Source organism: Phaenicophaeus curvirostris, chromosome 21, assembly GCF_032191515.1.
Source record: "Phaenicophaeus curvirostris isolate KB17595 chromosome 21, BPBGC_Pcur_1.0, whole genome shotgun sequence".
Classification (NCBI taxonomy): domain Eukaryota; kingdom Metazoa; phylum Chordata; class Aves; order Cuculiformes; family Cuculidae; genus Phaenicophaeus; species Phaenicophaeus curvirostris.
In genome coordinates this window covers 10,871,808-10,898,755 of record NC_091412.1, presented here as the reverse complement: position 1 = coordinate 10,898,755, position 26,948 = coordinate 10,871,808, and the positions used below count along the sequence as shown (strand labels likewise).

General features: G+C 44.4%; 1 protein-coding gene across 1 annotated transcript; it reads right to left on the bottom strand.

Annotated features, from left to right (window-relative positions):
• Positions 1-210: 210 nt before the first annotated feature.
• Positions 211-26,809, bottom strand: PITPNA (phosphatidylinositol transfer protein alpha). The gene is made up of 11 exons (XM_069874178.1): positions 26,689-26,809; positions 20,832-20,862; positions 15,452-15,597; positions 14,754-14,853; positions 10,019-10,093; positions 9,569-9,652; positions 7,625-7,702; positions 6,588-6,698; positions 4,910-5,032; positions 4,115-4,184; positions 211-2,946 (listed from the first exon to the last, which is right to left on the bottom strand). The coding sequence occupies exons 1-10, from the start codon at positions 26,706-26,708 to the stop codon at positions 4,137-4,139; spliced, it is 816 nt and encodes a 271-aa protein (XP_069730279.1). The 5' UTR covers positions 26,709-26,809; the 3' UTR covers positions 211-2,946; positions 4,115-4,136.
• Between the last annotated feature and the right edge of the window lie 139 nt (positions 26,810-26,948).

Below are 26,948 nucleotides of genomic sequence, written 5' to 3'. Positions count from 1 at the left end.
AGACAGAGGAGAGAGAGGGATGGACAGACAGAGAGACAGAGGGAGAGACAAGAGGCAGAGACAAGAGGCAGACAGAAAGACACACAGACAGATAGCCAAGAGACACAGAGAAAGACACACAGACACACACAGACAGACACTGACAGACAGCTCCCCGCACATACCCCCCCCACCCCGTCCCACCCCAAAGGAGGAGGCGGAGGCATCAGGCTCTGTCTAGGATTTTATTAGATTCCGTTTCCAATATGCCTGTATTGGAAGATTTTAGGAGACAAAAAAAAGGCACAAACTCACATTTAAAGAAACAACAAGATAATCTAACCCATTCTACAAAGTGTGTGTCGCCGAAGGGGAGAGCAGGATGAACCCATCAGGAGGAGTCGGGGCGCCCAGCGGGGACGAGCCCGGCGGGTGCAGGGGTGGGGGGCCAGCTCCCCGCCCGGCCGGGCTGCGGGGGTACCTGCCACCGGACCCCAAAACCCACCCAGCGGGGAGCAGCGAGGGTGTCACGGCCCAACCGCGGCCCAAGAGCCAGCGGTGACCCCTCCGCAGCCGGCAGGGTCGGGGGTCTCGCCAAAGCCGATGAGATACAGCAGGATAACCCGCGCGGTCTTTGCTACGCTTGCTAGTGGGAACCAAGCATCGAGACTGGAAGGGCGTTACAGGATTTGTCTATCCCAGGGCTGAGGGATGCTTTCACTCTGGATTAAACTGGAAGGAAAGAAAGCAAGGAGCTGGGGGAGGATTCAGGTTGGAGTTACTGCATTCCTCCCCCCCCCTCAAGTTTCTCCACTAATCAGGAAAGCTTTGTGTAAAAGCTCTTACTCTGAAATCAGAGGATCAAAAAAGGATTGCATGGTGGAATGTTACAATCTGCTTCCATAGCGATTAGTGTCATCAGACAGAAAGCCTCTTGGGTAACACAAACCGAAGGAACAAGTGCGCTATGTGTGTTCTCAGGTTGTCCTCAAGTGGAAGAATCCCTCAGGACATAACCGACAAACAGGAATGGAAGTCAGTGCATCAATTCTCAGTTAAAAATACTTTAAACTGAAAGGACTCTAAGTGGGGCCTACGCTCCTAGAATACTTCTTGAACAGCTACAGAAGATGCCACAAAATACTCTGGTCCCAAATAGCCTTGCAGATTAAAATTCAGTCTCTTTGCCTATTTTACAATAAATTTATTTCACTTCTGCCTGGTGAGATTGCTAAAAATCCCTCAAACCCCACTCCCACCCCGCCAAACCATCTGAGGTCACTGAGAAGAGCCTGTCAGAGAGACTGGTACAATTCAGACCTTATTGCACTTCGACATGAGTAAGGCAAAATAACAAACTGAAAATAAAGGGATAAACTGCCCCCTCCCCAGAAACCAAACGCCATCCTCTCCCTCCAGAGCATGCACCATCTTCCCTCGCCCTGAACACAGTTCAGATCCCAGCGCACGCTTGTTCAGCACAGCACGGGATTGCCTCAGGATCTCCTGCTTGCAGGAATGTGAGGGGCTGGAGGAGTCGGATATATTACAGAATGCCAAAGACTCCTAGAAGTGGAGAGACACCCACGACCATGTTTGGCATTCAGTACTCTGTGTTAGTGCCGGCAAATACAGCGGTGGAAAAGAAAATGATTATTACCAGGGGAAAAAAGAGAAAAAACAAACGTTGGGCCTTAGGCATAAGCAAAGGAATTGGGTTTTTTTCTCATATGTATTTAATAAAGCAGCATTTCTTTGATTCTGTTCTGCTTATTTGATTGTCTAAAGCTGATATCAACGTATGGATAGTTACAGTAAGTATTTGAGTTCATCAAATAATCAGAGCTTGTTACAGTAACAGCATCCTTTGCAATTTATAATAATTGACAGATAGCCTAGAAAATGACTGTGGATCTTTATAACTTGTTTTTTTTATAGCACAAAAGAAGATATTTTAGTCAGTCTTACAATGGGAAGGATATTATTGCTGAGCAGAACCACCAACCCAGGCACCTGGGTGTAACCAGATGCCAAGACTTCACTTGTACACCAGCTTTTGCTACATGATTGGTCCAGGGAGAATCACGTTATTATTAGTCAAGATAATTTTTAGCTTTGTGAGTGCTGGGAAGCCTTAGCACATGAAGAACCAGGAAGTTGCAACATGTGTCAAGCAGCTTTTCATAACAGTTTTGCAGATTGACACGCTGAGCTGAAGGACAGCGGGACCACGTACTGCTGAACTGAAACTCAACAGTTACGTGCTAAAGGCCCAGTGGAGGGACACTGAATGCAGCTTCTGTGCGGTCTCTAACTCCTGGGGGCTGAGACAAAAACAAAGTAATGCCGCACAGAAGCCACATATCACGATTCTTCACAGACCAAGAACTATATCTGGCTACTCCTGATTACGTATTCAGATTACATGCCATTAAATTTTGTACCCTGGCTGCAAGGGCCAGAACATAGCGTTTTGTGGAATAGTTTTGCACTCTAAAATACTGAGTTTCCCTCTCCAAACAGACATTGAAAGCATGGTGAAGGGCTGGGCAGGAACAAAGGTGGCAGTTTATCCCACTAGGAAAAAAAAAATAAAACAACAACAACAAAAAAAAAAATCTAAGTCACCACATCACCAGACTATTTGAGCTAAAAATGTCACTTGGAAATCAAACAGGGCCACATGGAAATTGGTCTGAACACAATGAAAAAAATGGAGGGAGGGGTGGTAAGTACAGCGATGTCTATGTCACACGTCTCCAAGGAGCTACCTCCTTCCCGTACGTGCGAACGTTGGAGTGCTTAGTACCAGATGGTCTATTTGCTCACAATATTAAGGGGCATCTAGAATTAGCTATGGGAGGTTTAAAATCGCCTGCCGATTAGGTATAGAAAGGCTTGATCCGGAGATGGTCCGTCAGTCAAGAGTGTGGATTCCCCAGGCCTTCCTGATGACTGTCTTGCAAACTGAAATAGAGACAACAGAACATTTTAGATTCACTTTGCAACAACAGTGTGCCAAAAGAAGTGTCAGACTGAGCCTTCAGAAAGCAAGCGCGAGACAGGCTGTCCCAGCGCAAACAATGGCAATGCACCACCGCATCGCTACATGTCAGCACTAATCCAGAGCAGAATTGCCAACACAGCCCAAAAATGACAGACAGAAATTGCAATTTAAACAATCCAACAAGTCAAGAGGCTGCAACACAACCGAGAAGATCATCCACTTATTTCTATACAAACGAGAGTAAATGCGAACGAAGAAGACTCTATAAAGGTTTATGTTGCAATAAAAGGTTAAAACATATCTATCAGAAAACTCCTCTTCAGACACACCCTCACCGTCTCTTCTCCACTTATCTCTAACCTGCCAGGGATGGGGCAGCCACAACTTCCCTTGGCAACCTGGGCCTCCCTACCCTCATCGTGAAGAATTTCTTCCAAATACCTAATCTAAATCTTCCCCCTTCCAATTTAAAGGCATTCTTCCTTGTCCTATCACCCCATGCCCTTGTAAAAAGCCCCTCCCCAGCTTTCCTGGAACCCCTTTCAGCAGTGGAAGCTGCTCTAAGGTCTCCCAGAGCCTTCTCTTCTTCAGGCTGAACAACCCCAACTCTCAGCCTGTGCTCACAGCAGAGGTGCTCCAGTTCCAAAGCTTTAAAATAGTCATTGCTGCTTCTCCCACACTGCACAAGTGCTGCTCCAGGCCTTGGCCCACTGGTAAATACTAACAAACAATGCAAGAAATACATTCCAAGCATATTTGCAAGGATTTTTCAATTTCTGAATGTATTCCAAGTGTTTGCAGGTCCAACTTATTCTTTCAGACTGACAGAAGTTTCTCTGCAAGCCGTGAAGTACCATGCACATTACAGGAACAAGAATAGCAGTAAAGTCCACAAAATGTTCTAACACATTTCTCTTACACTTTTCACTCAGACATTTCTTTAGAACAGCCCTGAAACAAGACAAAAAACTCACTCATCAACCTGTCAGTGAAACAGGTTTGCTACAAAATCAATGAACACCACAGATTTGCCTGCCAGAAGCTATGAGCAGGATCATCTCTACCCAAATGTATTTTTTCTCCTAGACAGAGCAATAGAGAGTTTTGTCAGACTCTCTTGATACCTACAGTGCATGAGGAAGAAGTCACATTAGTCATCTGCAGCCGTCATTCCTTTCACTGGATCTTTTTCTCTCATCTGAAAGAGGAAATATGATTGAAGTATTGATTCTCATACGATTTTACCTCAAAGTTTATCAGTATGGAACACCTTAAGCTACCTCCTTTATGTAAGGCACTGGTTACATCTGAGCATCCCAAATCAGTGTTTGTGGAGAGGCACATGCAGGCACCTTTTTCGGTTAAGCTGCAGGCCTGCTAGGGAGCTGGAACCTTTACCCAAAGAGCAGAGCGTACATGAAACTACAATGAAATATTCTGTGGCATGAAGGAAGAGAAGGGTGCAACGCAGGACTCGGCTCATAGAACAATGTACTGTTTATTACCAAATTCATGTTTCTTACTCTAAGAAGCCTGTTACGTACCCCCACTACCTGCTTATAATACTTAAAGCTAAAAATCCTTTTACTGAACTGGACAAGTGAAAGTGACAAGGACAAAAAAACGACCATTCAACTTTGAGCAAAGGCTAATAGAATATATTAAAGCAGTAAATGAATCACTGTACTCATACCCTTATTACCTGTAGTTCAATACATTTATTGGCTTGGTCCATAATGATTAGAAGGAGATGCCAGCACAATGGAGTCATAGCCAACCATGCAAACCACAAGCAGCATGACCTAAATAGCAGGAGGACAACATGCACTGTGCTATGACAATGCAGCAGTCTGTCCTGTCTCTGTTGAACTGCCTGGAAACAGTTTTTCACACAACCCACACCTGCCCTGCTTTTCCACTGACCTCATCCAGCTGCCTCTTGGTCTCCTCCTCCATCCGACGAATGTCCTCCATGGTCAGATCAACCCACTTATCAAGCCAGCAAAAGAGCTGCCGGTGGAAGTTTGTGAAGAGACGCTTTTCTTGCTGCAAGAGGAGGAATAAAACACACAAGCGAGCTTACTCATCCAGCAATTAACATGGATCTAACTGGATCACAACCATTTTCAGAGGCGTGTACACTGAGGAACCAGCTCCCTCGCCCACCTTTCTCTATAGCTCCCACAATTGGAAACTGTATTTGTATTCTTTTAACTGAATATCTAGAGGCACGAGTCCCCAGAGAAATGCATTTTTGACAAGCCTAGACAGAAGCCCGCACAGCGCACCGAAAGAATTAGCAAATGCTTTAGTAATTTCCTTTGATTTGACAGCATTGTTCTGATTGAATAAAGAGTCCCAGGTTGGGTTTACCAAGAGCACAACAGTTGGCCTGAAGTTGCAGTAAAAAGGAGAAACAATAAAAGTATGAGGTTAGCAAGTGTAAAGGGTTTGCGTGCACCTATCTTGCTTTTTTCTTTTGCAGTGACCTAAAAAAAAAAGCCCAAATTTGTTTCCCACAACTAAAAAACCTTTCAACAGAGGTAACTGACGTGCACAAGCTACTACAAGTCAGGAGCAATTTATTTCCATTTTACAGGAGATAAGCGAGACAAAACCATTACATTAGGCAGAGGTATACAATGCCTCTTGGAAAGTTCTCATTCAGGAAGGAAATTTCAGATTTAGCAATTATGGTTTCACATCTGATAACTCACTCCCATCAAAAGCAGCTCGACTACTTGGACACAAATGTGTAGCTGAAGAGACTCTCGTAAAGAGAAGGGGATTCGAGACTGCTTTGCCTGGCGCGTTTGTTACAGGTATTTGAAATCCTGCAGCAGCATCGTCACGCCCCCTTAGAGAACTGCTTTTGCAGAAGCACCACTGCAGTTTATCAATACTAACCACTGAGAAGTCTCCATGATCTGAAGTCATGGGCATTTTATGAACGCGACATTGCCTGAAAAATTGCAAGTACTGCTGCCAAGGTCTAGCATCCTGCGGCAGTTTATGGGTTACAAACTCTGTATAAACCTTTTTTCAGAGTACCAATTACTCATGGTTTAAGTTCATTAAGTTTCCCACCACTTGCTTATTTTTTAACACAGGTTTTTTAAGGAGCAGACTGGGAGCATAAATCATGACTAGAGCTCCAGGACTTGGCAGAAAGACCCTCAGCTGATTACGATCAGATAACTGTAACTACCTCCCCACAAAAACATGTCTTGCCCCTGACCAGAATAACCCTAGTATACCTGCCTCGTCTCATGACTCTCAAATCAACTACCAAATGACTGCAATTCTCAGGCTGATCTATTACAACAAAGCAAAACAGGCTCTTTGCCTTCATACATCACAGGGAAAACAGTTCAAGAGCCAATTCACAGATCTATCAGCCAGCCCTGCCCTTGGATTAGCAGCAAATTGAATCCAGATTGCACATAGAGGCCTTGACTGTATTGCTTGAGGTGACAGGCCTGGGTTTCAAGTTAATATCTCTAGGCAGGATACACTACTAGAAGCAGCTAAGGTGCTAAAGCAGATGGGAGATGAAATACACCTCATTTCCACATCTCTTCCCGTCAAGGAGCTCACTTACCTTCTGTATAAAGTTCTCAACTTTATTTTGCAGACCCCACCACTTGAACTTGACAGTTACCAGTTTGTAAGCACACATGTATGGACAATCTGTCTGTTTCCCCAGCTCCTTCTGCAAAGACACAAAGATATTCACATCAGGACTCAGGTCAAATGGCTCCAGAAAAGCAGCTCCTTCACTCATAATTATGAAGTCTTTCCACAATTCCTCACAATCACCTGTCATCCTTACACCTTGCCTACCTTTTGTTGACAAGTTCTGTCACACTTTTGCTCACCCCTTTTCCAGGGTATTTAAGACCATGATGAAAACAGACCCTTAGTTTCCTCCCCAGGTGGCCTTCCCTGCATTTTGAGAATGGACCGTTCCTCCCTCTCCTCTGATCTCCATTACTTCTTCCATTAATTTTGTGTCTTTCAGTATCTTCCCTGTCGTGTCATGTCTACTTGGGTTTCCCTAAAAGCCTTTTGACAAAGTCTTTATCTAAAACATTTTGGAAATAATCATCCGAGTCATCCACGTAATTATCAAGCTTCAAGGAAAACTCCACAAGGTCTGTAAAGCGGACGTCCCTACTTCCTTTTGCAGAAGCCATATCCACTCTTCCCAAGTGGATTATATCAGCCCCATGTTCTAAGTCTACCTGCTAGAGATCAGCCTTGCACACTTGTAGCTCCCCAGATCTCATTCAGGGTCCTTTTAAAGACTGGCATCATATTTGCAATTCTAAAGCCTTTGGATTCCAAGGATTTAAGTGAAAGGTTAAACACTGCCACTAATAACTCAGCTATTTCATGTTTGAATTCTCTTGGGTGAGCCCTTGGGCCGAACACCAGACAGCTCCGGTGATTTCACAGAACTCATTCTGTTTGTACCAAACTTCCCCATTTCCTTTAACTCCCTGCCAGACAGCCCAAGTTCTGCATTTCCTTCTACAGAAGTGAATCCAGTGTTTTATCCGCATCTGTCTCCAAGCCCCACAGTGTACACTTCAGTCAAGCAAGCTGACCCAGTTCCTGAACTCCGGCAATACTCACCTTCCAGTTGGGACCTAGAGGCCCACGTCCAGTCTTGACAGATTTGAATTTTGCTGGATCTTCTTCTGCTTTGTAATCCTATAGGACAGACACACAAGATTAAACAAATTATCCTACTGCTACCCAGCTGCTCACTGTCACAAAGGATTTATTTTTCTGGTGGGCAAGGACTAACCTCTAACTGCCTTCTCAAGAGCTACTGTTTTCAGCCTTCAACATTAGGTCAGGCACTCTTCAAGGAAACATATTTCTGCCCCCTGTGCTGTGTCCTAGACCTATGTGAAAAAGTGGTAACAAACTGATATGACCTTTGTAAGGACTCCTTTGGGGTAAGACTATCAGAAGATCTGTAAACCCTCAGGACAGGTTTCCTGTAACGACTTGTTCCTTGGGAGCCGAATGCTGCTGCAGAAAACCACTCTGCTCTCTGGAGCTGTGCTATCCAGTATTTCTCACAGCACTGTATCAGTACAATGCTCACACATTGCACACTAGGAGACAGGGACAGTCGAACTCACAGCATCACCAGGGAGAAAGAGGCATCAGTTAAGCAAATGATTTGCAGCATTCCCTTCCTGCATCTTGGATTAAGTCTGGGGTATGTACTCTATTCCTGCCCCCAGTTCAATTAAAATGAAAATACTCAAATCACTACCATCACTTTTAGTGCCAAAAGTGATCAATTGGTAGCATCTGCTTCCAGAGACTTCTGCTCCAGGTGAACTCTCCTTGCTTTCTGACAGCATTTAATTCAGAGTAGTTTGTATTTGCAGATCCAGTTGTTTAGTACCTGCCTATCCTACAGAATCTGATGCTACTCATGTTCTACCAATTCATCTTTATTGGAAAGAAAAGCTAAAATAAGTACTATTAGGTTGGGGCAAAAATAATTGCCCTTTTTACCCATCACCTTTAAAGCTATACATCTCAGCTTAGAATGAAATTTATAATAAGAACCACTAGAATCTATGCATTTTTGCCAACAGCAGAAAAGTCTATTTGTTCCAGTAACCTAGAATTCTGGAGCCCTGGAACTGATGAATTATTTGAAGGCATTTTGAGCTGCTATTTTGTTGTGGAAAACCTTCTCTTGCAGGAAGTTGTTGAGATGCTTGAAAAGGCCTGGTTGTCACTGCAGCAGTTCCCACTGCTTTACAACCCCTTTTGAACTAATACAACAACATTGCGCAAATTCCTTTTTTTTCCATCTTTAATTTGACAGCATTATATAAAAAAGAGTAAACAGTGAAAACAAAACCATTAGCAAAAAGTAGAGCAAATTCTGGGCTTCAAAATGGTATAAAAGACAGCTAAATGAAACCTTAATCCAAAATAAGCATCACAGATTACAATGGCAAAAACTGCAATTACTTTTGCACCAACCTAACAGTTTTAAGAGCCCAGGCCAAGATTAAGAATGAATGGGTAAATTAGCCAGATTTGAATGGCATCCAAAATATTAAGTGTGGAAATTGAAACAAAATTCCGTTTTTATATAGTTGAGTTTTTTTCCAGTACAGAAATAGCCTTTAGTCTCTTACAGTAACTGCAGTGATTCTTAAGCAAAGCATTAATTATGTGATTTCAAGATACACTTATGAAGCCATGGGCCAGTTTAAAAAGGAGACAGTTTAAAAACTACCCTTTATGGAAAGGGCAGGGCCATTTCTTGTTATTCAAGCATTATCGTCAGCTGCAGCGCAGCAGAACTACACGTACACCCTGTTACATGCACCGTAAGGCTAAGCAAAACATTTTACAGTCAGTCTCGACACAGCTTTTTAAAGAATTCCTCCTCTAGCTTGCTTAAACATTTGTAAAGAAGGCCTTTCTTCCTCTTTCCATCCCCTCATTTGTCCTGTTACCCGGGCACACAGTTTGTACATTATCCCTCTCTCAGCACAAAGCCTCCCACACTAGAGAGCTCTTACCCATCCACCATACCTTGGGAAGCACTTGACTCCGATCAGCAATGTCTATATAAATAGCTTCTACGTTCTTCCATACATCTGGCTCCAGTTTATGAACCTGCAGTGAGAGGACCAGAGTAACATAACCGATTGAACGCTGGAACACTCCCATTCTAAGAAGTAAAAGCCCAGATGGAGATGTAGACACCCATTGTTTCCCACCCACAGAGAGGACACCATGGTAAAAAAAACAAGAACTGCTAAAGGAGCAAAGGTGCTCACACAGAACAAGTGTTTGGGGTGGTTTTATTCAGTATATATGAGAAGCCAATGAGATGGAGTCTCAGCCTAGCAAGTGCGATAAGCATTTCAAAGCTAGGGACACGGTGGATAAACAGTTCCATGCAGCAATTCTCTAATCTGGCACAGAAAGCAGCACTGTGACATTAAAGACATGAATAAAATACATGACACAAGTACTTACATTCTCTTGTGTTCCAAGATCTGATTTATGCCAGGTTTCAATTTTGATCAGGAAGTCATCCTTCATATACTCATTCTGTCACCAAAATAAAGCTTCTTGTTATTCTTTGGATATATAACTTGTCTTCTTATTAGCTAGATAAGCAGCAAGAAAGTCAGCTCAAAGAATTATAACTTGACTGGGGTCTGACTTAAGGAACTTCAGAATAACCCAGAAATACATCATTGCTTTTAAAAAAGCAATGTTTTGTTTAATTACTAACAAATTAAATAATCCACAAGCTGTTCACTGAAAAAAACATAAGTTCCATTGGTTTAGTGAAACATTTGGAGTTTATAAATAGCTTTTTCTTTTAAGGACAGTATCTGCCACTCTAAATAAAGTTTAGAAGGGGTAACAAAAGTTGACTAGGCAGAAATTGTGTTTTCAAAGTGATTATTGATCTAGCACTGAGTACATATTTGGATGCAACTCTTCAATGAACAACAATATTAAACTAATGTGTTGAGAGCTTTTAACACTGGAAAGGGAAGGGACAAGAAGCATGGTTCTGCCAAATAAGCAAAACCCTTTCCATTGCTCACTATTACTGTCAGTAGAAAAGGACTTCCAAAGGTAACACTATCCTCCCTCAAGGGAACAGGAACAAAAGCACAAGCCAGCGAAACACTCAGCATGTAAAAGGGAAATATCAAATCCAGAAGACAGATACTCAAAGGGACATAACAGCACGAGCTAACTTTCTTTTCATCAGTTTATTGAGGCATTGGTACATCCCATGCGTAACGCTGAGCACTGCTGCAGTGAAGAAAGATCTCTGTGCCTGGTTACAGAGCATTGGCGGCTGGGCCACAGCTGCAGAGAGGGTTTAACCTACATGATCTTACAGTGACAAAAGCTAAAGTGCCTTTAGCTCAGGCTAAAGAGCTTCTCATGCCTAGAATGCTTCACTTCAGACATTACGTATGCTTCCACAGATCATCAGTAAAAACAATACTTACTGTAATAACTGGTCCAAGAAATCAACACATGAAAAGAAAGAGATACAGTAGTTTAGTGAAAAAACAACGTACAGCAACCATCACCCTCCTCCCCCTGTCAGCAGAACAAGGATAAGTTCACCTTCCCAGGGGACTGCCCATACTACTGAGAAAAAAACCCTAGCAGTCGATAAAAACTAGCTAACTACACCCTCTTCTCCTCTGGAAATCCTCCGACTTGGAGAAACCCAGAGGAGCAGCAATTAATTATGTACTGCCACTTCTCCTCCCTGGACTCCAGCCAGCTGGATGAGAAGATGGAATAAGTATGTTCAGCTGACGGCATTTTACCAATCCTTTCTCAGCTTGCAGATAAGAAACCTCTCCACAGTTCCAAAGCAAACACACGCTGGATTTCAGGCCAGTGCAGACCTCGGCGCTCCTGCCTGCAGTAACCAGACCCTGGGCATCTCTACTGCTCGTGGTAACCAAACTCCCTGGATAGTAAAGCTCAATTATTCAACACAGAAAAGCAATTAAAGATCCTGTAACAGTCAGCATCTGTTCCACCTGAGCTATCAGAGCCCGTTAGCAATTCTGCTCTAAGAGCAAGGATGTCTGAAGCTAGAGTTAAACTCACCAGGTTTTTTTCTGGAGAAGGCTTTACTAAGAAGCAATTTTGGTTTAGAGGTGAATTACAATCTGTGAGTTTCCACCCCAGCTTCCCATAGATGGCACCATCCCTTATCACCTTCCACAAACATCCAGCCACCTTAATTGCCCACTGCTGGGCCTTGGACTTCCCTAAGCCCTTCACAATTTGAGAATTACTTTTCACAGCGACGTGCAGAAGGCTAATTATTTAGACTGACGTGTTGGGGTGGAGGGAGAGAATGAGCAAGCAGAGCTGAGGCTGATTTGTTAAAGGCTGAATTTCATCTCAAGGAACATTTCATTATTTCTGCAAGAAGGAGTTTTTTCCTGCTGGGCCCCACAAAATACAGAATAAGTGAGTGGTAATTATAAACCAGAGCCTTCCCAGGACAAACTGCTTTTCCGTGACTATGCACCATGACTATGCAACTGCCTTAGAACAGGTTCCTTCACCTTAATTTCTTCTCTGTGGGGAAGACTCCTCATTCGTAAAACGTTATTAAACAAACAAACCAATCTCTTTAGAAATGCCCATTAAAACTTAGCTGCTCAGCTTGCACCAAACTATGCCCTGCACTCCAGGCATTACAGCAGCAACTCCTACACCTCAGATGCAGTTTTAACTTCTCAATTTCTTGACATTTGGCCACAGGCATCTCATGCTGACACCCAGAAGAGTGGAACACACAAACAGCTTTTCCAAAAACATTTAAGCAACATTAATATTTAAGTCAGGCTGCAGAAGAGAACCAGGAGCACTGTTCTCCTTGGCACCAGCCCACGGTTATAGCTATTAGGCAATCCTCACTTCATTTTTACTGTACAAGTTGTAAATGCATACAACGACCATCTCATTTACAGTTTGTACTCTCGACAGAGCAAAGCAAAGCTTCCACTCAAAATACATAAACCCAACATATTACAGCACAAACGAGTGTGTGGAATTGCAGGAAGTTATAAGCTAGGCATTTAAATTCCCTAAACCTTCAGTACTTCTTTGATAATGCTGTATAATATGCATATTAAAGTAATAATTGAGTTTTTCAGGAGATACAGGAAAGTGTAAGAAGGATAATCTCATATAATTAAAAAAATACCACGATGCACAATTAACTGAAAATAGTGCTTTATTCAGACTTAAAAGGCTGTACGCAATAGTTGATAACACAAGTAAGCGGCGCTCCAGAGAGCAGCAGGGACAGGAGGACTCAGGTAGAAGTACCACCACCACGCAGTCAAACCGGGTTTAGCTCCTCCGGTGTCCCTGGCTCTCAAGTTTCAGACTCTAGTGAGAGGACTGAAAGCCAGCATGGCATTTTATGTTGCACAAAGATTCACATGAGGCCATCCGAGCTTTCTCGTGTACAACAAATATCAGAGTGTGTCCCAGAGTAAAATGAGAATGCACATGGCAGCCTACACCACATCCACAGGTCCCTCTCTCCTGCCCAGTACCGGCAAGGCACTGCTTTCAGAAACTTCTCTGAGCTTTCCTTGATCCACGTCAGGCTGGCAGATTCTCTAAACAGATTTGTCAGCCTCCGCATAAAAGCTGCCTTCTGCTCCCACCTCCACAACAAGGCAGTTTCTATCTCATGTTATATTGGTGTTTATTACAGTTGAGGATATTGGGTTTATGTTATCATTTCTACCATATTAAAACCTGAAATTCTTTCATCACTTGTGTTGGGAAGGTTTGTAGTTGTTGTCAGCATCATGGTTTTTCCACTTAAATAGAATGTCAGCAGCGTGTAACTGCAGCATAAGCAGCTGAGAGTAGCAAAACAAGCGAACTCCATACCTTTGTTTCAGAAATCGGTGGAGAAGCAAACGAGGAGGAGGATACAGCTAGGAATTATGTCTGGCAAAACCTACTGGAGCCAACTTAGATCTGTTTCCACAACTGAAAGAGGGAACTGTTCGTATTTAAACCCCGTTCAGTGTACCACCATGGAAACAAAGTACATGTTTACTAGCTAATGTAACTAAAACTGCCTAAAATTGAGAAAGACAGGTAGTAAATAACTTTGTTTCAGCATCTTGAATTACATGATACGCTGAAGATTTATCCTGCAGTCATCTGAATTCTGTATTTGAAACATCCATTCTGTAGAATGCTGCATGTAATTTCAGGTACTGAAGTAACACTATCCTCCTCTACTGTAAAGCGCTTTCCTCCTTTTAAAACACTTCATTTATAATTCTCTTAAGTAAATTGTTGAAAAATAAATTGTTCAATGTTGAGTTTTGGGAACAGTTGGAGTTTTTAAGTTTACAGTTCCCATAGCAACTCTGCCACTACCGAAAAACAGAAAATGTGTCCCACAAAGATACAAACAGCATCAAACCAGCCAAAAATACTACATAAGTTTGGAGGCAAAGTCAAATTTGCAATTCCTACAGCAACAAAGACCAGAAAAGCAGTAGTGGTTAAACAGAGTGGCTGACAACTTCGGTGGGTAAAAGAGACACCAAACACTCCTGCAGAAAGAAGCCTGATATTGTTTCAACCCTCCTGCCCAGCTTCCAGAGGCTCATCCCAGTTTACAGATGGATTCACTTTACACTTGTTGGATGAGAGCTGGATCCCTCAGTCAAGCCTCCAACCCTGAAGCAACTGTAGCGTTCAACCTGTTCAACCTCCACTAACCTCGGATCCTGCACCTGAAAATACATTAGTTGCCTAACACTGTTACTCCCACCAAACTGTACAAAGCAAGACAAAATGAAGATCGTCCCTGTTCCCCTATTGCACTTTCCTTTCTTCCCCCCACTACCAGGCTATGCTGCGCTTGAGTACCTAGTTATTCCTCACCCATTCATTTCACTAGTGCTGTGAACCTGTTCCTTTAGAAGGACTGATGTCTGTTTCTTGGTCTGCTCTTTTCCACTGCCATTCATTCACAGCACATCAGACAAGGGCATTTCTTTCAACTCCACAGCACTGCACTTTGCTTTCCCTGAGCACAGAAAAGGCTTAAAGAACAGAAATCTAAGAGCTTAAACAGCTTCCCTACTGGTTGTCTCCTTCCTTAACCCCTTCTACCCTTGCCCCTGCCCCCAAGAAACCCAAGAGCCAGCAATTCGGAGTCCTTCCCCACGCACTCACCAGTTCTGCAGTAGGGATAGGCATTCCATGCCTTTTCATGGATATTCAGAGCTCCTTCGGGGGCCAGCATTCTCACAAACGTTGGCACTTTGCTGCAGAAGTTGGAAATAGGAAGGAAGGCATTGGTAAGAGCTACACGTAACGAGAGCTACGGCCCAGACACCCGGAGACGTGCAGAACATTTCCTTAAATGCAGACACTAGAGACTCGTGCATTTGCACACTGGTGGAACTGGTGGAGTTCTCCCCACTCCCAGTACAATGATTTCCAGAGACTACTGAATTGGGCACATGAATCTAAACCTCCTTCACATAATGAAGGGAAAGAAAAACAAGGGGAAGGGAGGGAAGGAGGCTGAAAACAGGTTGAAACCCAGGAGGTATTTTGTTCTTTAGCTGAATTGAAATATCCAAATACCAGGTAGTAGGATCATATTTGCTTTGAAAAGCTCACAGCCTGATTTTCTTGGGACAACAGCCACACTTACAGGGGCAGGCAGGTACCCCAGTGATGCTCACTTCTGGCTGCACTATGTGCCAACTACTGTTACACTCCTTGTCTTACCTCCATGTCTTTCAGCCTTTACATAACCTGTGATTTACACAGCCGCTGCAACCCTACTGCATCTCCCTCCTGCTCCTCTTGCCCAAAGAACCTTGCCTGACCCCGGGGATAAAATTTTTCACGTACCTCTGTAAGTGGTAAATCTTGTGTGTGTACTGCCCACGCTCCCCATCTCTTTCGTAGGGTTCATTCACCAGCACCTCCACTCCTTCACCTCCACCAGTTTCATTTTTACTGGCTTCTGCCACAGAATACAGTTGTCCCACTTGATACTAAAGAAGTTAAAGACACGTTATGGTGATAGCTGTAACCGAACAGAAGATATAACAACTTCACCAGAAGCAGCCAAGGATAAATTTATTATCTGGGGAGAAGGCAGAGAAAAGGACATAAACTTGTGTGTCCAGCTGTGTGTGTCCATTTCATTTCCATACAGAAAGCTTGAGGGGTACCTAAGAAGAAAGCACGGCTAGTAGAATGAGTACCTTTTACCTTGAAACCTCAAGCTTCAAACCAACACAAGTTTGTGAGAAAACAGTTAAAGGAATGTCAGGTGCTGTCACTGCGACCCATATTATTTTTCCTACTAGCTTCTTTACTTTTTGGTTTGGGTTTTCCCCTGTATCATACTTGCTCTTTGTCACGAGCATTAAAGAACTAACAGGAAGAGTACAGAATTTCAACATACAGTAAAGTTCTTACCTGAAGATCATTTTTCAGTCTTTTACAGACACATTTGGCAGCATTATTTACCAGGAGTCAGTCAAAGGACTTGATAGCATATAACCTCTTTCATTAAAAAACACACCCCAATATTTCATGGGGAAGAGCAGAGGAAAACCAAGAATATGAGCAAAATAGAATATTCTTCTCTGCAGAAAACAAAGACTAATACACTCTCGCCTCTGGTAGCTAAAAAATGGGATGCAGAGCTCAAAAGAAACATGATCAAATGAGGAAAATTCAGACAGGCCTCTTTGAAGCTAAGTTAGATAGGCAGAAAAAGTTTGAGGACAAAGAAGCTAAAGCACCAAGTCAAAAGGAAGTGTTCAAACTTAACAAAGTCTTCAGAACTGAAAGCAGCAAAACGGTAACCGTTGCCAGAGACGGTACAGAGAGGCAGTCTGTGAGAGTAATCCACAAAGTGTTAGGCACCAGAAATGCAATGATTAAAAAAACCCAACAAAACCTCCAAAACATAACTACAAGGCAATGGAACACTTTAGGCCTTCTTTTCCCCATGCATAGTGCTGTACATCAGAATCAGGAATAGCACTTACCACTCCCAACACTGAAATCCAGGCTGGAAAAGTGGAATACTGCTCAGAACTGACAACCCAGAAACACTTCACTGGGCTCGTACATCTTCAGCAATGAAGGAAGATTTCTACACTGGTTACATTTAGCTGTCAGAGCATCCCAAATAAAAACAGTACCAAACCTGCACAGTGCTTTGTAGCACCTAACAAAGACTAAGAAAACATTTATTCCTATTGGAAGAGTAGTAGACGTTAAGCCAAAGTAATAAGGTTGGATGCCTTGGCCTCAGCTAATCTGGGTCAGGGCAAAAAGCACACCAGAGGGATTTAAACAAGTGCTCTAGACAGTCTTCAATTCAACGCACAGGTATATTGAGTGAGCCTGACTTCTTTTAGACCATCCCAGAAAAGAAAACAAAGTGAACGGCCATCCAGTAAGAGTAAACTATGAGAAGAGCAATGTACAGACCACTTTCGAGCTCAGTGCAACAGCTCTGCTGGCTCTTTCCAGGAGGTATCGGCCCAGGCTATGCAAGGACCCCTTGCTTGGCTGGAGAGCTGCTGCCCTGTCGCCTGCAGACTGGGTTTCTGTCTGGATTTTGGGCTGCAACACAACTCTCTGCCCTCTGACATTTCATACACAACATTGCTTTCCTCAGGAACCCGTAACAGATGACCCAAACAAACCAGAAACCTTGCCTCCCTCCAGAACATCTTAGGAGCAAGTTGATTTAGCAGAGTTAAGAGCTACATGAACCTTCATAGAGAAGCAAACTCATCATGAGTTTGGCAACTAGAGCATTAGAGGGTAAGACTGAATGGCTTTGCTTTGCAGCAAGTCTCGGGACAGTTCTCTAGGAGTACAAACTAATGCCTCTTAGTAACAGTTTCTCATTCATTCCTTCTCCCTTTTAAACAAGAGGGTCAAAGTTCAGACACTAAGAGGATAAGCCCTTTGGTTTGGCATCTTCACCGTTTAATCTTCCCTGTTATTTCTGATCCTTTAATCGCATTGATAGGAGAGGAAAAGGCCCAAATCAAACTGTCCCAATGAACAAATCCCTGCATCTGCCTGCGAAAGTTAACAGAAAAACAGATTCCGGCTCCATGAAGCCCAAAGTGTCAGGCAGACCCATCCTTGCAGACCTGAGAGCTCCTGAAAATCTTCTTCTCTTCTGCAGGAAGTTGTCTCTCTTGATCTGTGCCACAACACCACTTACACAGCTGACAGCACATCTTCATTACATCAAATTTCTTTCAGAAGGCCTGATCTCATCACTGGCATCTTCAAGAACAGTTACTCTCCTGAAAGCAGCTTTGAACACAACTAATAAATAAGACTTCTTTGTGTTTGGCAAGCTCCTTCCCACGTGAGAGGAACAAAGAGGCAGCACAGAATGTGTACACACAGCTCTAATCCATAGCAGCATTGCAAAGTAGCAGCTGGCAAGACACCCACACAGCCGCTCAAGTCCACGCTCTCCAAGCTGGCACTGCGCAATGCGATGTTGGTTGGACTACGTGACTGAAGGTTAGCACCTCACGTACAACAAGGGGTTTCTAACTTTTTGCTCCCTGCAGTGACAATGCATGAAACATCACAGGAGCACAGCCTGCAGCCAGCACTGAAGTGGGACCATGCTTTGGCAGTCTCCTAGCAGAAGACAGTCTGCCACAGACTAACTCCTACGTCCCAGCCTGCAAGTTTTAGTCATCACCAGGGCTTCTCCTCCACCGCTTTGTTCCCATCTTAGCAGTTACTTGGCTAATTATTCAACACTGATGTCTTTATTAAGTCACATCCTCCCAGTGCTCTCCTGATCACCAGTTTTCTCTTGAATTCCTTGTTATTGGTTAAGCTCCATTTGCTAGGGGCGAGGACACTGAACACAATCCCTGGCACGTCACAGAATGACTCAAAAGACTCCCTCAGCCCTATTACAATGCCTCAAAGCCATAATTAATTTCATTCTCTATCTTGTGCACTGGCATCAGACTTCTAGCAATAAGTTCCACACAGAAGGTGTGAACTCTTAAGTCTTCCAAGTAAAAATTACCCATATAGAAGCAGAATCAGAAGTCCTCCTGTTAGCCAGAGAGGCTTAATGAGCAGCTACACGATCAAGAGTCACCACAAGCCTCCAGAGCCCTATTTAGAGTTTTGTGCACAAGGAAATACTTGAAAGCAATGCCATTTTAACAGCTGTTTTGTCATCCAGACAGCAGTGCAGTGACCGAGTGATGCACAAATGTGTCAGCATCTTTCCACGCAGGAAGGAGGATGAAGCAATACACAAAGCAGCAGTCATCCTTTGAGTCAACACTGGAAATAACCTTTCTTCGTAGGTATAGCTTTAAACTGCCGTGTCACGTAAGGACACGCACAAAGCTGAGGGAACTTAGGAGTTCTTTCTGCTCAGGGAACACTTCCCTGAGATCTGGCCTATCACATGAGGACACCATCCCCTGACAAGGGGCATCGTTTAGGGGATGCAGTGACAGTATGCAAGTTTGGGGAGAAATAGCCAAGTCGGTGATCTATCCACAATCCATGCACATCATAACGTTCTCTCCAGTATTTTTTGCTCCTCAAGTTGTAGAGTTTTCAGTAGGTTACTCAACTCTCTGGAACTTCTGATCCAAACGAGAGGAACACACCTTCTGAAACAAATGACCCCAGGACATACTCAGACAAGGGGGTTACTAGAGACCAACAGATTTATGTACTGCCCAAAACCTCCATTTCCACATAAGCAGCCTACACACAAGGCTCATTCATGCCTGGCACCAAACAGCCAGCCAGGGAAGGAAAAGAGCACAGCAAGGGACTCGCTTTAACTGGATGAAGGTTAATCCTAGTATCAGAGAACTCGGAAAAACCCTGTGCTGGGTTCCATCCAGCCTAACCCCCTCAAAGAAACAATCTGTATATTGATGCTCTGACTTTCTCTTTACGAGGCTTGATTCCCGGGAGGCATAGCACTAGGAGCTAGTCAGGCTAAGGTCCTCTGTTCGTTGAGCTCTGGAGTGCCTTATCACTTACCCACATCTTTCTCTGAACTAGCTAGTTTGCATCCTTTGCCTACTCACTAAAGCTCATCATGTTGGTCGTTTCTTCATCAAGGACTTCCCCAAACAAGAAGAGTTCAGACACAATAAGAGATCCAAACATACCTGCTCTGATCCTTTAGTCAGACTTCTGTTCCAACTGCTTGAAACAGACGCAGGTAGAAAGTAAGAAGGCAGAGACTTCTGGCATTAACAGTCTCATGAACACAGCACGTTGACCTAAAATCTCTCTCTGATCAGAGGCCTAGACTGTCCATCAGCATGCAAAGCCTGTCACAGCAGACTCATCCACAGGAACAAGGAACTCGGCTCAGACATTGCCTTTCTTTGACTAGCCAGCCTCATGGCCGCAGGAATACACTACAGCAAGTTCTAAACTGTGTTTTGTCAAAAGAGTAGAGAGTTATAAAAGGGATAAGCTTAAAACTACCACAATCCAGCTCTCCACTGCCTGTGCCACAGCAGCTGCTGTATTTGGGGGAAAGGAAAATGAACAAGAGCGCTGTCACCACAGCACTCCGTAAGAATTAGAACAAGCCCTTGATCAGAGCTCACAAACTGAAAGCTTACAGCAAAGGATCACAAGAAGAAAAATACATCCAGAAGAAGGAGTCTACTACAGAATTGCTGTAGTCTCAGTGACCGAGTCATTGCAATTTCTCATCTTACCTTGCCAGGATGCAAATGGAAAAAAGGAAACCTTTATGGCCAGATCCTCTGCAAGGATCCCAGGAAAGACGCATGCAACCTTTCTTTTGCTACACCAGCCTCACAAATCAGACAAAATTGTTGGCCTTTGTCTAAGAGTTTAAAACAAAAGAATTCCAGCAAAACACAGTTTAAAGGGTAGTTTAAGTTTATACTAAAGCTTCCTCTTCATGTCAAAAAAAAAAGAAAAAACATAATTAATCGAAAGGAAATTGTGTTTCAGAACAGCAACAAGTCAAGACTTGTAATCAACACATCTGAAACTACTGTACAGTGAAAGTATCGGTACCCTCGGCTTCAAGAAATTCAATCATTTGGTTAAAATGACGGCGAATGAGTAACAGCACACAGGGGTCCTGACGACAGCTACGTCCTTTCCTTGCATTTTTCAGTTTTTGTTCATACAAACTGCTTTGAGCACCACATTATTTACAGTCTTAAAGAAATGAAACAACAAGGAAAGGACTTACCTCCTCCACAGACACAGGCAGGATAACGCGGCTGGAAGGGAATACAGAAACAAAGTTAACGAATATCCCTGCAGCTGCAAAACTTGCACGCCACGTTCCTCACAGCAACAGAGCTCTCCTCACCCCCAGCATTCCAGCACCCACCTAGAGCTTGTGTCCCTAGCACTCACTCTTTAGTTTCAGCGCTATTTATACAACAGCCTCAAAGAGAATCAATACACGACACAGCGTAATTGCCATCCTCTGCTAAAACTGGGTAATTCTCATACAGGTAACACCTCGCCAGCCTACAAATCCACACAGCATCCAAAGAGCCGCACGTTCCTTCTCACTACATCCTTCCAGTAGTCACATCTTGTTTCTCATCACGCGGCTGGAGAGCACTGCTACGCGCTTCGACGATTTTGCAGAGATCTGCAATCGTCACAAACCGCTGCATGGTTTGTATCCAGGAGGAAACACCATGAAACAGAGAACTGTGCAAAGGAATTGCCATTTCTATACGTGAGTCACTTCTCTGACATTGTGGTTTCCTGAATGCCTCTTAGAATCAACTGACCCGACTGCAGAGCAAACACTGCCAGAAGTTGAACAGATTTGTTTGAAAAAGACAAGAAATAAATGGAATTTAATGCTGGTAAAGAAGCATGTATGGTAACACCTTTAGAAATAATCATATCTGTCTCCAAAACTAGATTTGTATTTGAGCTCTGCTTTCAGTAAGGATGATGCTGAAACAAGGAACCAAAGCAAGACACAGATAGAAAACGGATACGATAGCCATAGGCAAAGAATTCCCAGTTATTTGGGAATGAAGTATCAAAGAATATAATATAATTAGGAAAAAAAATCCTCTATATTAACAAACCGATTTTTAAAAAGCAATACTGGTGAAAACTGCATTTTATTTCTACACTAGAAGCATGTTACCAGTAAGATACCACAAAAACAAACTGTATGAGGGGGGAAAAGTTTATGGATTATGCAAGATTCTTTATGACAGCAATGCTTTATGCTGGCTGCAAAGTACTTCAGAAGGAGCAACTGAGAACTGCAAATGAAGTTCAGTGTCAGTAAAAGCACAACAACACATTACAGGCACTCGTTTTCCCCAAATTTGGGGCTAACGAGCTATGGCCAACAAATATCTTCACGTACTTATGGAAAAGCATCTGGATACATGAGCTCAGCAGCAGTTCAAAAGCAAACACAAGGCAGGAATTGGAACACTCTACCTATACACATACACAAACAAAATACAGCTAACACCACTGTGACCTCGTGCAGCATCATCTTGAACATTGCATATAGTTCCGGTCACCGCATCTCAAAGACAACACAGAACAAGTGAAAGAAGGCAAAAAAAAAGATAATCAGAGATGGGATAAAGCTTCTGTGTGAGAAGAAAGTAGTCAGGCTAGGCTTTTCAGCTTGGAAGAAAAAACAGCTAAGGGGTTAAGATAGGGTAGGGCATCAGTCATGAATAGCGTGGAAAAAAGTGAACAGAGAATGAACAATGACTACATCATTGTCCTGAGAACAACTCAGGAAAGAATAAATTTACTGCTTAATGATTTTTAAGACCAATCGAGTGCATTTCTTGACATCACGCGTATTTAAAGTATAGGATTCCTTGCCAAACACAAGAAGTATAAACAATTTTAAAATGGGATTTGATCAATTCATGGAAGTCCATATGCCACTTACTGTAGGTTATATGGAACACAATCATCCTACTCATTATTTATATATATTGTTTCCTAAAAGTATCTGCTAGAAGGCAAGATGAAAGAGAACCTTTGCTCTGATTCAGTATGGTATCTTTACACAAGAGAGAACAAACCCCAGAAAATGGATTTCCAAAGGCAGACCATGCCATCAAGCTTGATGTTAGCTTAGTCAATCGCATAAAACTCCAGCAAGAATGAAAAGAGGGACAGGGTGGTAAGTAAAGGTGAAAGACCAAGAAACAGGGAAGAAACAGTGGCTTTGGAACGGAGTTCAATATTTTTCTTCAGAAAATCTGGCATAAAAAGCCTGATGTAAGCTAAAGAAATTCCATTCAGGAAACCAGAAGACACTAGATCTGCGTATTATCTTAGAGTTCAACGTTCACAAACAGAGAAACAGAAACACAAAGAAGTTAAATAGTTTACAATCCCTTTTGCCTAGCAAACCAAGAACATAAGGATGACTAACACTTATAGGTAGCCAAGTGATAAAGGAGGAGGAGGGAAGACTACTTGAGGATCCAGAAGAAAAGCTTCACAAGAGCAGCAGCAGGAACAGACTCCTAACATTGGGACAGAACTTGACCAAGTTACAAGAGATTATACAATGTGGTTGTCTGCCATATCAAAGGCCTGAAGACACTAACGAACGGTTAAGATCCCTCCTAGATTAAATTCTGCCTCAAATGACAGCAAAGGGAAGCACAACTGCTGAGAAGGTCGGCGTCATTATTGTCACTTCACAGGAAAGGGAAATGAGTCTCTACACTCTGATTCTCCTCAAGGTCTTCTGACACAGCTTAAATCAAAATAAGAAGGGCAAGCAAGACCTCAACCAGCAGTTACAAACCCCGAAACCAAACAAAATATAATCCAACAAACAAAAAAACCCCATGTAGCTCATCTGTAGCATGGATTGGTAGAAATGAAAGATAAAGCTGAAAGACAGATAGGACATCAAATGAAAATATTCAAGCTATCATTGCATTGCCATTTGTACAAGAGGCTGAATAGAAAAGACTATACAGATCGTCTGACAATAAAAGATGCGGCATCAGGTTTTTGTGACGTATTTCTCTGTCTGTAACATCTCCTAAAACACCTATGGAGCACATAACCCCCATTGGATTCGGTGGGGAGGATGTGACAAGGGGCCACAGCGACAGAAGAATAAACTCACACTCAGATCACACGCAGTTACAGCTCACTTAAATTTTTACCACCTACACTGGGTGTAAGGTACCTGGATGCAGTGTTGAAGCAACCAGAACTAACAAAACAATAACAGCAAAGTACTTCAAATACCCAGGTCTCATCAAAACAAGTAGTTCCTACATGCCTTAAACAACCGCGTCCTGCAACATGAGATTTAGTCAAAAACCACCTCAAACAGCACATAAAATGGGAAACTTTCATATCCAACATGAAGGAAGATCTATACCAGGACCAATACAGTGACACAACTCAGTGTGCAACCATTAAAGCCAGCTGGGAATCCCAAGAAGTCAAAAACAAATGCACATTTTTAAACTACAGTAACAACCTTGACTGTCCTTAGAGCTACATAGGTCTTAGTAAAGACACAGAGAAGGGAAGAAACAGGACAGTAGAGCTAATGACAAGTCTTAAAAGGTTTGATGACCCTTCTTAAAATAGAAATGGAAGCCTGTAAAAAGGAATAAATTCAGTAATTTTGTCTTTCAACCTTCAGCCTTAACATTTACGCTTCACATTTGGTTTCTGGAACAGGCAGTGTGAAAGGGCAGTAAATATGTTGATTTGGTAGGTAAACAATAATATCAAGTAAAATGACTTTTGGGAGTGATGCTCTTCGAAATGACTTTTTCACACTCTCAGAAACCTGAACCTTCAAAGTACCTGGGTTCCTATCTTTACAAGACACCCCGGATGTCACACAGCTCACTGGCAAGCGACCTCTACGGCAGTTGAGGGCAAGAGATTTTATACAGAGGAATGAAAAAGATACATGAATGTGAACAGAAATAAACCAGACAGGTGCTGTAAGAAGAAAAGTACATTAACCAACTAAATTAATAGGAAAATATCAATGAAACAGATGTTACAGAATAAGTTAATTATCTTTTCATGCACCTGAAATTAAGCACTTAGCCCAGGTTTCTGTCTACCATCCTGTTGAACACTACAGATAACGGTGTCTGTCTTACAAAGCCCAACTCTGCTGCTGCTCTTAAATTCTACACTCTTACTCGTAGGAATTTTTATCAAGTGTTTGGTGTTCTTATTAAGTGTTTAAGAATTGGTGGAAAAAATAAGTTAACCAAGATTAAAGGCAATAATGATCACTAAAACCCTCAATATAGCTCTAATATTTACATCCACACCATGGGCCGTGACCTGGCGAAGTAACTGCTGTAAGGAGGTCACTCTTGTGTAGCATCCAAGACCTGAAAACACACTTTATCATTGGGACTATGTTCTGTAAGGAGGGGAGAAAGAAGAAAAAGTGCCTCTTCCATCAGTCAAAATAAGTTTAAAATGATAGAATGTACTTAAGTTAAGAATGTACTTCAGTTAAGCTTAAGAATTTGAGAAAGAAATATGTGGGATAGTATACAGAGCTGAAAGGCACCCAGCCAAGGAGCACCAATCCCAAAGAGTCAGCATGTTAGCAAGCACAAAGTCAATGAACCACAGACCAGGAGAAGTGACTAATAGTTACACACACACTCCCTCCGGACAGAGTATCCACCTGTTTTTCACCCCTCCTTCTCCCCATCACGGGCCAGAAGCCCTGCAGCAGCCTCGGGGACAGCAGAGAACTCCAAGGCGAGGTTTGTTTATCAAAAAAAACCACTTCAGAGCGATCTTATTCCTGATGCATCCATCGCTGTTGGAGCCTCCAGTTGGGAATGACAGAGCTGGAGGAGACAAGGGGGTCACAGCCAGGCTGGACAATACTCAGCGTGGGAAACCCAGTCTGTGCCGCCCCTAGCCCCTTATCCTCACCCCGGTGGAGGAGTTCAGGATCCTGGTGTGCTGGGGGGTCGGTGATGGTGCTGAGGGCCCTGGGGTGCCGGGAGGGGGCCTGGTGTCAGCATTGCCTCCTGGCCTCTTGCCCTCTCCTGCTGTCACAGGGTGAAGGGTCCAGCCTGCCCGTTATTCCCTCTCCTCTCCTCCTGCTCTGTCACTGGAGGCTCCAACAGCAACCAACACACCAGGAGTAAAATCGCTCCAAGCTATTTTTTCGATGTGCAAACCTCACCTTGGAGCATCCCGCTGTCCCAGAGGCTGCTGCAGGGGTTCTGATGGGGAAGGAGGAGCGGAAAACAGGCTGGACACTCTGCTGGGAGGGAGCAGCTGTCTTGTAAAGATAGGAACCTGGAGCTCCATGACCCCACGGCTGCCCTGGCCCCTGGTCCTCACCCTGGCAGAGCAGCTGGGGGTCTCGGTGTCCCCAGATCCCCAGCGGGGCTGGGGTCAGCGCTCACCCCGGGCCTCTTGCCCCCTCCCGTTGTCACAAGGGCAGGGGACAGGGCCCCCCAGGCCGCCTGGCACTGGTGCACTGAGGGGGAGACTGGGAGGACGGTGCCACCAGGCCACCTCCTGCACCAGGGCTCGGATGAGGGGCTGTGGGGCAGCCAGAGGGGCTCGGACCGGGCTCCTCACTCCACCCGGGCACCGGTGCCTCGAGGGGGGAGCCCGGTGCCCTCCGTCCCCGCCGCCAGGGCGAGAACGAGGGGCTGGGGAGCCCCGGGGGGGCTCGGACCGAGCCGCTCAAGCCGCCCGGGCACCGAGAAAGCGACGTGCAAACCGGGAGGCCGGCGGCACCGGGCCACCCCCTGCTCCGGGACGAAGACGAGCGGCTGGGGAGGCCGGGGGGGCTCGGACCGGGCTCCCCACGCCTCCCGAGCAGCGGTAAACCGCCAGGCAACCCGTGAGGCCGGTGCCACCTCCGTGACCTTCATCCCACCCGCACCGCGGCCCTCACACCGCTCCCCCCCCCCCCCCCCGCCTCCCCGCGGCCCCGCGCGGCGCTGCCCCCCCCCCAGGCCCCGCGGTGACCGGTGCGAAGGGGAAAGGAGGGGACGGGGTCGGGTGGGGGGGGGGGGGAGACGGGGAGGAGGGTCGGTATGGCCCGCACTCACTATTCCTTGATGAGCACCATGGCGGCGCCGCCCCGGCCCCGCTGAAGGTGACAGCGCTGCCGCCGCACCGGGACGGGGGGAGCGGGGCGGAGCGTCGCTGCGGCAACGGCTGCGTCAGCGCGGCGCGCGCGGGAACGGCGGGAGGGGCCTGAGGGCCCGCCCAGCCCCGCCCCGGCCAGGGGCGGCGACACCTCCCACTGGATCGGGGGCTCCAAGCCCCATCGAACCCGGCCTGGAACCCCTCCAGGGATGGGGCAGCC

What these genes read in the sequence shown, in the direction of transcription:
- PITPNA (XM_069874178.1), bottom strand. Translation starts at nt 26,708, where the DNA reads ATGGTGCTCATCAAGGAATA. An exon ending in AAGATTTACCACTTACAGAG is followed by an intron (nt 14,854 to 15,451) that starts GTACGTGAAAAA and finishes CAACTTCTGCAG; the next exon opens with CAAAGTGCCAACGTTTGTGA. An exon ending in TTGAGAACTTTATACAGAAG is followed by an intron (nt 5,033 to 6,587) that starts GTAAGTGAGCTC and finishes CTCCTCTTGCAG; the next exon opens with CAAGAAAAGCGTCTCTTCAC.